Genomic DNA, 12,659 nt, shown 5'->3' with positions numbered 1-12,659 from the left:
GAGAGAGAGAGAGAGATACACCAACAGACTGAAGTTAGAGAAAGAGAGAGACACACACACAGACAGATTGATGTTAGAGAAAGAGAGCGAGGGAGACACGGATAGACTGAAGTTATAGAGTGAGACAGTGTGAGTGACACAGAATGGAGATAGAGAGAGAGATACACATACAATGACAGACTGAAGTTAGAGAGAGAGACACACACTGAGACTGGAGTTGCAGAGACAGCACAAGAGCAACAGATTGGAGCGAGAGAGAGAAAAAAAACCAACAAACTGCTTTTAGAGAGAAAGGGAGAGAGAGACCCTGATGGACTGGCGTGAGAGAGAGAGAGAGTGAAAGAGACACACACAAACTGAGACTGGAGACTGAGACGGAGAGAGAGCGCAAGAGCAACAGACTGGTGTGAAAGAAAGAGTCAGAGAGACACCAATGGACCAGAGATAGAAACAGGGATCAGAAATTGGCTAGCTGAAAGAAGACAGAGGGTAGTGGTTGATGGCAAATGTTCATCCTGGAGTTTAGTTACTAGTGGTGTACCGCAAGGATCTGTTTTGGGGCCACTGCTGTTTGTCATTTTTATAGATGACCTGGAAGAGGGTGTAGAAGGGTGGGTTAGTAAATTTGCAGATGACACGAAGGTCGGTGGAGTTGTGGATAGTGCCAAAGGATGTTGTAGGGTACAGAGGGACATAGATAGGCTGCAGAGCTGGGCTGAGAGATGGCAAATGGAGTTTAATGCGGAAAAGTGCGAGGTGATTCACTTTGGAAGGAGTAACAGGAATGCAGAGTACTGGGCTAATGGGAAGATTCTTGGTAGTGTAGATGAACAGAGAGATCTTGGTGCCCAGGTACATAAATCCCTGAAAGTTGCTACCCAGGTTAATAGGGCTGTTAAGAAGGCATATGGTGTGTTAGCTTTTATTAGTAGGGGGATCGAGTTTCGGAGCCACGAGGTCATGCTGCAGCTGTACAAAACTCTGGTGAGACCGCACCTGGAGTATTGCGTGCAGTTCTGGTCACCGCATTATAGGAAGGATGTGGAAGCTTTGGAAAGGGTGCAGAGGAGATTTACTAGGATGTTGCCTGGTATGGAGGGAAGGTCTTACGAGGAAAGGCTGAGGGACTTGAGGTTGTTTTCGTTGGAGAGAAGGAGGAGGAGAGGTGACTTAATAGAGACATATAAGATAATCAGAGGGTTAGATAGGGTGGATAGTGAGTCTTTTTCCTCGGATGGTGATGGCAAACACGAGGGGACATAGCTTTAAGTTGAGGGGTGATAGATATAGGACAGATGTTGGAGGTAGTTTCTTTACTCAGAGAGTAGTAGGGGCGTGGAACGCCCTGCCTGCAACAGTAGTAGACTCACCAACTTTAAGGGCATTTAAGTGGTCATTGGATAGACATATGGATGAAAATGGAATAGTGTAGGTCAGATGGTTTCACAGGTCGGCGCAACATCGAGGGCCGAAGGGCCTGTACTGCACTGTAATGTTCTAATTCTAAAAAAAAACACAGAAAGAATGGAGAGAGAGAGAGAGAGAGAGACAGAAACAGACAGACAGACTGAAGTTGGTGAGAGACAGAGGCCGACAGACTGACGTTAGTGAGACCCCGACAGACTAGATTTAGAGAGGGAGACACCAACAGTTTGGAGTGCTGTGCTCAAATCAGCTGCTGTGTTTCCCACACTACAACAGTGACTACACTTCAAAAGGTACTTCAATTGCCTGTAAGCACTTTGGGGCGTCCTGAGGTCATGAAACGCGCTAAAGAAACGCAAGTTCTTTTTTTTTGATAAGTCAAGATTCACCATCCCAAGCTGCTTCAAGTCTAATCGGCTTTTCAGTTATTAGTGGATCTGTACCCATCCAGGAAAACCATCCTGCGCAAGAATTAAGTACGGCTGACACAAACTGATAGATGGTGACGTGGCAAAGAGTTTTGACAGCCAGTGCCAACCTTGCTCTTTGCCAAGTAGTTTAATGCCAAGATACCAGATCCCTCACTTTACCCTCCTGATTCATCTCCTGACAGAAACAGGCCCCCGTGCGTGGACTTGGTGAGAAGTCTGTTGGACAATCGTGGCAGCAGAGCACATCGATGGGAGAATATTGACAGCGCTTTGTTCATAGAAAGAGACAGCACAGAAGATGGCTTCCATTCAGTCCATCGTGCCTGTGCAAGCTCTTTGAAGGAGCTATCCAATTAGTCCCACTTCCCTGCTCTTTCCTGATGATCCTGCATGTTGTCCATTCAAATATTTAACCAATTCCCTTTTTAAATTTAGAACTGAATCTGCTTCCATCGCCCTTTCAGGGAATGCTTTCCAGATCATCATAACTCACTGCGTAAAACAACTCCTCATCTCCCCTCTGCTTCGTCTGCCAATGACCTTAACTCTGTAGCCCTCTGGTTACTGACCTGCCACTGGAAACAGTTTCTCCTTATTTACTCCATCAAAACCCTTCATGATTTTGAACACCTCTATCAAAACTCCTCTTAACCTTCTCTGTTGTAACAGGGAACTTTGCAAATCCCAAATCCATAATTTGCTCTATTTCAAACTCATGTGGTAGCTGACCTGGGAGCATGTTTGTTGGTTCAAAGTGAGCAGCGTGCAGTCATCCAATTTTGGAGAAAGACAATTCGAAATATTTTCATAGCAGTAAGAGACTAGGCATTGAAATGCAAAAGGAATTTGGATGTCTGTACACACAGATTACTAAAAGCTAGATTATAGGCACAAAGTAATCAAAAAGGCCAATGGAATGTTGGTCTTTATCTCAAAGGAGGACTGGAAAACAACGAGGATGAAGTTATGCTTCAGTTGTATAGAGTCTTGGCCAGAGCCCATCTGGAGTACTGCATTCAGTTCTGGGCACCACATCTCCCAAAGGACATACTGCCTTTGGAGGCGGAAATAATTTTTAACTTAGAGCTAAGCCATTTAGAAGGGAAATGAGGAAAGACTTATTCACACAAAGGGTAGGGGAAATCTAAAATACTCTCCCCCAAAAGACTCTGGGTCACCAAAAACTTTCAAGACTGCGAATGATTGATATCCTTACCTAAGAAAAATCTATCAAGGCATATGAAACAAAGGCAGGTAAGTGGAGTCAAGGTACACATCAGCCAAGGCAGCTAACTGAATGACAGGACAGGTTCGAGGAGCTGAATTGTCTCCTGCAGTTTCTACAGGCCTATGATAACGCCAGTCAAGCTTTACTCTATATCTAACCCATGCTGTACCTTCCCTGGGAGTGTTTGAGGGGACAGCGTAGAGGGAGCTTTACTCTGTAACTAATCCATGCTGTACCTTCCCTGGGCGTGTTTGAGGGGACAGTGTAGAGGGAGCTTTACTCTGTATCTAACCCCGTTTTTTTTTTGTAGAGGGAGCTTTACTCTGTATCTAACCGCGTTTTTTTTTAAGGTGGCCTTTATACCCCAGGCCCCTTTTATATTTTTCATGTCGAGGGGGCCTTTATTCCTCAGGCTCCCTTTATAAACATACTTATATTTTTTTAAATAACTTTATTAAAACCAGAAAAAAACAAAAACTCAAATTAAAATACCATTCTCGGCGTCGACAATGCACTCCAGTCCCTGTGGTGCCCACCGGTCGCGGAAGGCCTCAAGCGTACCGACGGACACCGCATGCTCCTTCTCCAGGACTGCATTGTCAATGCCGAGAATGGCATTTTAATTTGAGTTTTTGTATCTAACCCCGTGCTGTGCCTGCCCTGGGAGTGTTTGATGGGACTGTGTAGAGGGAGCTTTACTCTGTATCTAGCCTGTGCGTACCTAACCTAGGATGCCGACACAGGAAACAGTGGCATTATGAACTCTCACGTGTGCATGATGTAAATGGGAACAAATACAGCAACAGGGTAACATTCTCTCCAACAAGAATCCTGAAACACACTACAAACTGGGGGCAGAGATAAGTTTCTTCCAACTGATTGTAACAGGTTGCAGTCAGTGTGTGGGGGAGAAGGACTAGTCCATTACAGTATTAGCAGGAGCATGCTACATTCAATGTAAATGGTGGTGACAGGGATGGGTAGGCCTTGTATTGAGGAAAGACAGTGACAGGGTTAATAGGAACAAGCAAATAGGAGAGGGGTATAGACAGGGTTAATAGGACTTAGACTTAGTGTACATACTGTTATGGGGTTAATAGGAGCGGCAGCCATCGCAGTATGTCAGTATCTGACCCAGTCTTTTCACAGCAAACCTTCTCCAGCCTCCAATTCATGCGATGAGCTCCTTAACTTGAAAGACAGCAACCAGTCTGTATCTGAGGGTTCGCCTGATAACACTTTTTACAAGGCGCTCTCATTTCAAACAAGGCAGCAAATTCAAACACACAAAAGGGGAGAAAAGGGGGGCATGCAAATATTACACAATTCAAGGAACAACCTGGACAGTAGCACCGGGAGAGTACAGGAGGAGGGGTGAAGAAATCTATAGACTTCAGTTCCAGTAAAGCCAAAGTAATATCTTGTTTATCCGCCACTTCCTTTGCCCCATCTTTGGTGGTCGTGCCTTCAGCTGTCTAGGCCCCAAGGTCTGGAATTACCTTCCTAAACCCCTCTGCCTCTCTCCCCCCACCCTTTACCTGTGGTAACACACAATCGACTGGCCATAACCTTGCAATGGAAGCAGCGGTGAGGACATGCAGATCTTTCGCAGATGGATGGTTAGATCGTATACAGAAATAGCTGTGGGTAAGGTGAATGCCAGTCGGGAAATTAGCGCAAGAACTCCCTAGGACCTTAAGCAGCAGCAATCGCCAGCCTTCCTCCACCACCTCTCTGTTCAACCCGCACCCCACTATCCTGTATTTGCCTATTCGTCCACCCCTGCCTACAGTCCCAGATCTTACCCAGTAGGAGTCACACATCCGTCCAACCCTGGCCACCAATACTCGCATCCATCTGACCCTATCCACCAATACTCGCTGGTCTGTCTAACCCTGTCTCGCAGCACTCACCCGCCCACCCCAGGGCTGGCCCAGGACCTTATGCAGAAGAACTCGCCTGCCTCAGCCGGCACTCAGCTGGCAAGGCATTGGCAATCTGCACACAACCTCTGCTTGATGTCGGGTGTTTTGATCTCCTGCTCTCTAAGTGTCATTCCAGTGAATCTTCTCAAGGAAATGCAGTTGAAGTGAGAGTGCTGCTCTCAAATGGGGCCTCCGAGGGTGACCGGCCTCTCTCGCTGATCACAGCTGTTCTGAATCATTTCCAAACCCTCTCTCACTTCACGCAGGGACTAGCAAGCTGTTTCCAGAAACTCTGACTCATACGACTCTCAGAGTGGGCACAATACAACTCCTGCTGCAGTACTTGTGTATGTAGAGCTTCACAACTGAGGAATGGGAAACTCCTTGCAGGCTAGGTCACATCGCCTCTCAGACAGGGAATGCGTGCTACAACAACTTGTATTCACCGTCAATCCCAACACCCTCTCCCTTCCCACGGCACCTTTTCATGCAAGCACAGGAGATGCAACACCTGCCCTTTTACCTCCTCACCTCTCAACATCCAAGGCCACAAACTCCTCCTTCCAGGTGAAACACTGATTAACTTCTCTCAACTGAGTACATAGAATGTGCTGCTCAAAATGTGGTTTCCTTACATCAGGGAGACCAAACGCAGGCTGGGTGACCACTTTGCGGAACACCTCCGTTCAGTCCCCAAACGCGGCCAGAGCTTCTAGTCGCCTGTCATTTAAATTCTCCACCTGGCTCCCATTCTGACCTCTCTGCCCTCGGCCTCCTGCAGGGTTCCAATGAGGCTCAACACAAGCCCGACGAACAGCACCTCATCTTTTGACTGGCTACTTTACAGCCTTCTAGACTCAACACTGAGTTCAACAATTTTAGATCGCAACCTCCATCCCCATTTTGTTTCATTTTCCTTTGCTGGTCTGTTTTCTTTTTGTTCCTCCCTTATTTCTTTGGCTTTGCTTTCAGTTGGCAGCTATTCAGGATTCTGCCATTCACACCTCCTTTAAACACATTTTTTGTTTCTTTGCTTGTCCCATTACTTCTCGCTTTGCCTTGCATCATGAAACCTCTTGTTAATTAACTTCTCCTGCCCTCCACCCTATCACGGACCTTCCCTTTTGTTCTTTTTCCCCACCCTCCCCCTTTCACCTGCTTAAAACCACTAGATTTCTAATTTTTCCCAGTTCTGATGAAAGGTCACAGAGCTGAAACGTTAACGCTTTCTCTCTCCACAGATGCAGCCAGACCTGCTGAGTAATTCCAGCATTTTCTGTTTTTATTTCAGGTTTCCAGCATCTGCAGTACTTAGCTTTTGTATTTATATTGCGCCTTTAACGTAATAAAATGTCTCAAGGCCCTTCACAGGAGCATTATAAAACAAAATATGTCACTCAGCCACATAAGGAGATATTAGGTCAGATAACTAAAAGCTTGGTCAAAGTGGTAGGTTTTAAGGAGTGTCTTAAAAGGAGAAAAGCGAGGTAGAGAGGTTTAAGGAGGGAATTCCAGAGCTTAGGGCTGAAGACATGGCCACCAATGCTGGAGCGATTAAAATCAGGGATGCTCAAGAGGCCAAAATTAGAGCAGTGCAGATATCCCAGAGGGTTGTGGGGCTGGAGGAGATTACAGAGATAGGGACAAGGCCATGGAGGGATTTGAAAACAAGGATTAAAATTTTAAAATTGAGGCGATGCTTGTCCTGGAGCCAGTGAGCACAGGGGGTGAAAGGGGTTTGGTGCGAGTTAAGGCACAGGCAGCAGTTTTAGACGACCTCAAAATTTTACTGAGGGCAGGAGGTGGAAACTGGCCAGGAATCCACTAGAATAGTCAAGTCGAGCGATAACAAAGGCATGGATGAGAGTTTCGGCAGCAGAAGAGCTGAGGCAGGGGAAAGGTGGACAATGTTACAGACGTGGAAACAGACGGCCTTAACGATGGCACGGATAAGTGGCTGAAAGCTTGCCTCAGGGTCACATACGGCACCAAGTTTGCGAACAGTCTGGTTCAGCCTCAGACAGTTGCCAGGGAGAGGGATGGAGTCGGTGGCAAGGGAGTGGAGCTTGTAGCAATGGTTCCAGTCTTCCCAATATTTAACTGGAGGAAATTTCTGCTCATCTAGTACTGGATGTCAGATAAGCAGTCTGATAGTTTAGCTGCACGGACTTTGCATGACAGTCTCACCATTAACACACCAAATATGTTTCACACCCAATGCAGTTCCTACTTGCATTTCGATAGTGCTTTTCACAAGCTCAGGACATGTAACGTAGGAAATGCGGCAACCAATGCACACACGGCAAGCTTCCACAAAAAGCAACGTGATAATTACCAGATCATCTGTTTTTTTGGTGATGTTGATTGAGGGACAAATATTGACCGAGACACCAATGATAACCTCCCTGCTCTTCAAAATACTGCCATGGAATCTTTTACATTCCACCTGAAAGGGTAAACGGGGCCTCAGTTTAATGCCTCGTCCAAAAGGCGGCAACTCCGAAAGTGCAGCAATACCTCACTCCTATCCCTCCTATAGTGCAGCATCACCTCAGTACTGGCACTAGAGACTCAGCCTAGATTTTGTGCTCAGGACCCTGGAGTGGGATTTGAACTGACCACCTTCTGCTGTAGAGGCGAGAGTGCAGTACTGAGGGAGCACGACACCATCAGAGGTGCCATCTTTTGGATACGAGGTTAAACCAAAGTCCCGTCCGTCCCGTCCATTGGACATGCAAGTTCCCCCCACCCACCCAGTGTTGTCGCCGATAGATATCCCTCAACCAACATCACTAAAATAAATTACCTGGTCTGTATCGTTGTTTGTGTGAGCTGGCTGCCATGTTTCCTACATTACAACATTGACTACATTTCAAAAGTATTTAATTGGCTACGAAGCTCTTTAGGACATTCTGAGGTCATGAAAGGTGTAAAAAGGCAATTTTTTCTTCTTTACTTTCAATAATGCTAAACTTTAAAGACCTCAATTAAAGCCCACTGTAAAGAAAAGTCACCACTAGTTTGTGGCAGAGAATCACTAGTTCCATCAGCCAAATTCTTAGCAGTGTCTCGTTACAGTCAATACCACACATGTTGAACAGTTGAACAGCTTAAGAGCGTGAGAAGCACAATACACATACAGAACCAAAAACATATCCAGTAACATCCACACCAACACAAAGATCCAAAATCACACCCAGCAAGACACACACCAACCCCAGAGAACCAAAAACACACCCAACCAAAACACACCCAGTGAGACACACACAGAAACAAAAACACACCCAGTGAGACACACACAGAAACACAGAACCAAAACACACCCAGTGAGATACACACCAAAACATAGAACCAAAAACACACCCAGTGAGATACACACCGACACACAGAAACAAACACGCACCCAGTGAGACACACACCAAAACATAGAACCAAAACACACCCAGCAAGATACACACCCTGACACACAGAACCAAAAACACACCCAGCATGATACACACCCCGACACACAGAACCAAAACACACCCAGCAAGATACACACCGACACACAGAACCAAAACACACCCAGCAAGATACACACCCCGACACACAGAACCAAAGCACACCCAGCAAGATACACACCCCAACACAGATCCATAAACACACCCAGCGAGATACACACCGACACACAGAACCAAAAACACACCCAGCGAGATACACACCCCGACACACAGAACCAAAAACACACCCAGCGAGATACACACCAACATGATGATGGCTAGTTCTTCACAGACAAAGAACAAATGAAGGTATGGCTCTATGGGTGCTGATACCCCTGCTGGTGTTTGAACAGTCCAATTCTAGATCTACAGGCTCTTGAGCATTTGGGGCACAGGAATTCTTGACCTGGAGGAGCCCAGACAGAAGCAGCTTCCTCCATTTTTGACATTTCTCTCCTACAGCTTTGCATCTTAAACACTCAAACCTGCATGCAGCATTCCTGATTTAAGCATCAATTCTTCCTGTCAGCAGCTTCCTGCTCCCATGTCCGTTGTTCAATGTCAGCCAAGGAGAGTTGTTTTATTCAGCTGGTCCTTGAAAGGTTTTCGCAGAGCACCTTGATTCTGCTTCCCAAGGCTCCATACAGCACTACTTCTGGCATTCTGGTGTCCACCATGCGTGACACATGCCCTGACCAGCGAAACTATCATTGTAGGAGAATGCTCTCAATGCTGCATAAATTCTCTTCTAAGGACTTCAACATTTGTAACATAGTCCTGCCATTTGATATCCATGATGGAGCACAAGCAATGTTGATGGAAGCATTCAAGTAGCTTAATTTGTTTACACCCAGTGAGACACACAGAACCAACAACACACCCAGTGAGACACACACACCACCACACAGAACCAAAAAACACACCCAATGAGACACGCACACCAACACACAGAACCAAAAACACAGCCAGCAAAACACGCACACCAACACACAGAACCAAAAAACACACCCAATGAGACACGCACCCCAACACACAGAACCAAAAACACAGCCAGCAAGACACATACACACACCAACACAGAACTAAAAACACACCAAAACAAGACTCACATGTAAGCCACAAACAGAATAAGATCAAGAGAGATAGGAAATAGAAAACCACACACACATGGATGGCAGAGCTAATACAGCCCATCTGGACTGTTTTCTAAGGAAATGCAAAAAGATTACAGATCTAATTACATCAAGGGGAGAGGAGGTATACGAGAGAAAGGAGGAACCAAAACTGATGCTGGAGATTGAGAAAGATTAAGCTACCATCTGGCAAGCCACTACCCAGAAAAGCCGATCCTGTTAAATAAGCAGGCTCTGCTCACAGGTGTTAGATTACGTGGAATGGCCTGATGAAAGGAGATTGGCAGGGGCCTTTTTTTTAAAAAACAGAATGAGGATCTTAGTCAGCTTGCAGAAGGAAATCCAGGACCACAATATAAACAGCTACGACAAAATCTAGCTTAGAGGTGGGACAAAATTATTAATGCTGGGCACCTGGGAAAGAGCATGAGAAGTATTCCTGAATAAACAATTGGCAAGCAACATTAAAGTAGAAACCTGTGGTTTTGGTCTGCTCTCACTGCATGCAGCAAGCACACTACAACATTGACCCACAAAGCCCTTTCAGTGAATAAAGAGCCAGGGCTGGATTGGCAACACATCACAGGGGAATTCTAGGTGATGGGCAAAACTGTCTTGTCTTAAACACTCATTCCATGCTGGCTGCATGGGCCAGATTAAAGACTGGTGTTTTCCGTGGCTCAATGGGTAGTATACCCACCTCTGAGACAGAAGATCATGGGTTCAAGTCCAATTCAAGAGACTCGAGCACAAAATCCTGACTGACAGTCCAGAGCCAGTACTGAAGGAACGTTTTCAGACCATTAAACTAAGGCCCCTTCTGCCCTCTCGGGTGGATGTAAAAGATCTCATGGCACTATTTCAAACAGCAGAGGTCTTTTCCACCCCCACCAGTGCGCTGGCCAATATTTATTTTTGAACCAACATCAATAAAAAAAAATTATCTGGTCATTATCACACTGCTGTTTAAGGAAGCTTGCTGTGTGCAAATTGGCTGCTGCGTTTCCTACATTACAACAGTGCCTACACTTCAAAAGTACCTCTTTGGCTGTAAAGCACTTTGGAACCCCCTGAGGTCATGAAAGGAGCTACATAATCCAAGTCTTTCTTTCAATAAGTGACGACCACATAGCCTCTGGGCAGGCCGCTGCCAGACTGAGTTTCGAGGAAACGCACAGCTCGTCTCTACAGAGCTGCTCATACGCATTTTTGTTTCGCAGAATCCTCCTTTGCACTGCAGGAAGAGCCAGGGCCATCAAGCCGCAGACAGACGGACAGACAAGCCGCAGACAGTCTGTGCACCCTGTCCAGCTACAGCCCAACTTTTGCTTCCAAAGCAGAAATGGTGATAGTGACAGGCTCGGGATCCCAGTCACCACAGCATATCCCAGTTCAAAGGCTGAGTGCGGGACAGTGACAGGCTCGGGATCCCAGTCACTGCAGCTCAATTCCAGTTCACAGGCCGAGTGCGGGACAGCGACAGATTCAGTGTTAGGAGGGAGACCAGTGCATGTCAGCAGGCTATTCAAATGTGGGCAGCAATACAGTAGAGGACAATCCCTGTTCACAGCACATACTCACTTTCAAGCAGATGTCAGTACACAGTGAACAGGAACCAGATCCCTGGCCAATTTTATACCCTCTCTAGCCCAGGAGCACGGACACCAATTGTAGGGCGTGGTTACCTATGACTAATGCAATCTGGGAACCTCTAGTTCACGTCTCCCCTCCACTCAACCCCGCCATGTTTTACAAGTGATGTGTTAGAAGGCAGTAGCCAATACAGAGTCGAAAAATAATTTAATTTTAAAGGATCTGCTCCAAAAGCATCATTAATGAAACAAATCTGGAACATACCTCATAAAATATGGAAACAGAGAGAGGGTGGGGTGATTAGACCATTAAAAGCTGACACATGTTCATGTTTCTACACTAAACTCTGAGAGGAAGTGCAATTTTACATACTGGCTGCCAACTCGGTCACAATCCAATGATCACGGCTCGCTCTTCATTCCCTGCACCCAGCTGATCTGAAAGCTTGCTTGACTAGTACAGGAATAAAACATTTGGAAGCAAACAGAGGTTAGGGGAGGAGTTGTGGAGGAAGGAGATCCAGACTCAGTCTCCTACTTCTTGACGTCAGACTTTGTGCTGTGAACAACTTTGAATGAACACAATTCACCATTCCCTGTCTGGGGTGAGCAGAACTTCCTGGTCAGCTCAGTGAAGGGGCACAGCACTACAGCAGTTTCCGATCCTGCACACTGCCCCATTCCTTGCTGCACATATTGCCCGATTTCCCCCCCCCACCCCACCCACTTGCCACCCACGGTACAAACCATCCCAACAAAAACATACACCTTTAACACAGTGAAACAGCCCAAGGCGTTTCACAAGAACATTATCAAACTAAACAACTGACACCCTGCCAAACGCAGAGATCTGATCACGATCACATTGCTGTATGTGGGAGTTTGTTGTGCGCATACTAGCTGCCACGTATCCTACATTACAACAGTAACTACACTGCAAAATTATTTCATCGGCTGTAAAGTATTTTGGAATGTCCTCAAGTTGTGAAAGACGCTACAGAAATTCAAGACTTTCAAGTCTTTTTATTAGGACAGGTGAGCAAAAGCTTGGTCAAAGAGGCAGGCTTTGAGCAGGGTCTTAAAAGGAAGGGAGGGAGTCACAGAGGTTTAGGGAGCGAATTCCAGAGCTTACAGCCTAGATGGGTGACGGCATAGCTGCCAATGTGGAGCAAAAAAAGGGGGAGGGGGGAAGCACAAGAGGTCAGGACTGGAGGAGCAGTGTTCTTGGAAGATTATAGGGCTGGAGGTTGCAGAAATAGGGAGGGGTGAGGCTATGGAGGGATTTGAACACAAGGGTGAGAACCCCCTTTCCCAACCCCAGCCTTCGACCATCCTGGGACACTATCTACACAGTCACCGAAGAGCAACTGTATAAGCCACCCTTGTCAGCTCGGCTAGAACACATGGAACTGTGAGAATCTATGGCTGAAATCGCCAATGCCTAAA

At 46.3% G+C, this 12,659-nt stretch overlaps 1 protein-coding gene across 4 annotated transcripts in view; it reads right to left on the bottom strand.

Moving 5' to 3' along the window:
* LOC137346204 (alpha-1,3-mannosyl-glycoprotein 2-beta-N-acetylglucosaminyltransferase-like) overlaps positions 1 to 12,659 on the bottom strand; it is a 32,513-nt gene that overhangs the window by 6,557 nt on the left and 13,297 nt on the right. For 2 of the 4 annotated variants that reach the window (XM_068009618.1, XM_068009617.1), the window contains one exon: positions 4,168 to 4,275. The exons of the other annotated variants lie outside the window; for them this stretch is intronic. In XM_068009618.1, the coding sequence (XP_067865719.1) occupies positions 4,168 to 4,197 (30 nt within the window). In that variant the 5' untranslated portion in view covers positions 4,198 to 4,275. The remainder of the gene's footprint in view (positions 1 to 4,167; positions 4,276 to 12,659) is intronic. 4 annotated transcript variants of the gene reach the window in all.

The sequence above is a fragment of the Heterodontus francisci genome, chromosome 29, assembly GCF_036365525.1.
Source record: "Heterodontus francisci isolate sHetFra1 chromosome 29, sHetFra1.hap1, whole genome shotgun sequence".
Taxonomy (NCBI): domain Eukaryota; kingdom Metazoa; phylum Chordata; class Chondrichthyes; order Heterodontiformes; family Heterodontidae; genus Heterodontus; species Heterodontus francisci.
This window is presented reverse-complemented; position numbering and strand designations above follow the sequence as displayed.